We start from the raw sequence: 1875 nt of genomic DNA, 5'->3' as shown, positions 1-1875 counted from the left end.
TTGGGAATGACAGCGAAACGGGCTGATTACTACCTAGCTCAGATACCAGGAAACCCCAAAATGGCTGAAGTCCAAAAGATAGTGCTCATGGGAACTGCCCATATCCTACGTAAAATACTGTCTATGTGATCTCAAATTTTAAAGCAAACATAATTTTCTTATGGTTTCTTAAACATTCACTTGAACAAAACTGTACAAATCCAAATATATGGTACCCTAGGCATAACACCTACATGAACTTCTAACTTGTTGTCTCTTGAGGTCTCTGGGTGAGACTTGGATCCAACTTGTACAAATGCAAAACAAAAGTCAAACATAAAATAATAATAATAATAATAATAATAATTAATAATAATAATAATAATCCTTTCTACTATAGGCACAGTGATGAATGTGAACACAACGTAAGAAAAGATTCAAACCATCACAACAACAAAACAAACCAATAACAAAATGTCAGTCTCTCACTTTGTTCGATGCTCGCAACTGGCATGTTGTGTTCTTTGAAAAGTTTCACGGACGGTTCCATAATTTTCGTCGGTTCCCACAAGTAAGTGTTGATGACCACATCGCTCACGTATTGTCCTTGCCGAAAGAAAAGGTAAACTGGAAACTTGTATTTGTTATTTTGGCGATGAAGTAGGTAGTTGTAGGTCAGGTTGAACTGGGCTTTACTCAGCGCAGCCATCGGCACCGTCATTACAAAGACATTCGAGTCAGAATATCTGAAGGAGAAAAATTGTGCGATTATATCACTCTCTAACATAAAAACAAGGTCAGCACTTCCATTTATGTATTTATTGTTTGTTTGTTTGTTTGTTTGTTCATTTATTGTAGCGAAGATTATGTTAAATACATTATACTCAGATGGCATATCTAAGAAATATCAATACATATAGAAATATATATGAACAAAAACTGTACGAAAGCCTGTCTTTCTTAAACTTTTCTTAAACGGGTGAAGGTATGGATTGAGAGAGAATTTGGTTGCTGTTTCGAGCTTCTTGGGCGGACATGTAGAAGTTCCATCAATGCTATATGAAGTCTGAAGAAGTTTGAGTTGTAGAAAAGATGAATAGTTAACTCCATAGAATAGTGTATATTGAATCTTAACCGAAAATAATTTTGGTATTGTTAGATAATTAGATAAATCTTTGGCTAGGTAACTGAATAATCACGGTTTGGAGCCTAGTTTGGTCTCATTCGAGTTTGGTGCGTTCATAATCCCATAAGCTTTCTACGTCGGTTTTCCAGAAATGAAAAACCTGAAATTAACCATCTAAAACTAATCGATGTATAATTATCAACAGATAGGCACAGGCGTGGCTGTGTGGTAAGAAATTTGCTTCCCGACCACATAGTTCTGGGTTCAGTCCCACTGCGTTGCATCTTCGGCAAATGACGCCTAGTATAGTCTTGGGTCGACACATGCTTTCTGAGTGTATTTGGTAAACAGAAACTGAAAGAAACCCGTCATATATATATATAGCGATTACACTACATGTTTACAATATATACTACATTGGTTTGTATGCTGGAAAATACGGTATGGGTATCGTTTTCTAGACTACTAAACTCATGTTGAGAGAAGAAAAAAACTGCATCATTTGTAAAAATGTAGTTAATAATCCCGGAAAATTATAATCTTATTAATAGTACCACTAATCATCTGTAAGTATTTTAATTGAAATTAATTACACCCAGCTTTCTATAAAGACATAAACAATCTTCATACTGTGCATTGTTCTGATTATATCGAAGCTAAATGAGAAGCTTTAGTTGTTAAACAAGCTTCTGGTCTCTGCTGGTTTCCAGCCGTTAAGACGATGTCAGTGCAAAGCAATGTGTGTGCATATATATATATATATATATATA

At 35.1% G+C, this 1875-nt stretch overlaps 1 protein-coding gene across 2 annotated transcripts in view; it reads right to left on the bottom strand.

The window, feature by feature from the left end:
• LOC106882733 (inter-alpha-trypsin inhibitor heavy chain H5) overlaps positions 1-1875 on the bottom strand; it is a 38836-nt gene that overhangs the window by 4951 nt on the left and 32010 nt on the right. For both annotated transcript variants that reach the window (XM_052973158.1, XM_014933504.2), the window contains exon 5: positions 469-725. In XM_052973158.1, coding sequence (XP_052829118.1) covers positions 469-725 — 257 coding nt within the window. The remainder of the gene's footprint in view (positions 1-468; positions 726-1875) is intronic.

Source organism: Octopus bimaculoides, chromosome 15, assembly GCF_001194135.2.
Source record: "Octopus bimaculoides isolate UCB-OBI-ISO-001 chromosome 15, ASM119413v2, whole genome shotgun sequence".
Taxonomy (NCBI): domain Eukaryota; kingdom Metazoa; phylum Mollusca; class Cephalopoda; order Octopoda; family Octopodidae; genus Octopus; species Octopus bimaculoides.
This window is presented reverse-complemented; position numbering and strand designations above follow the sequence as displayed.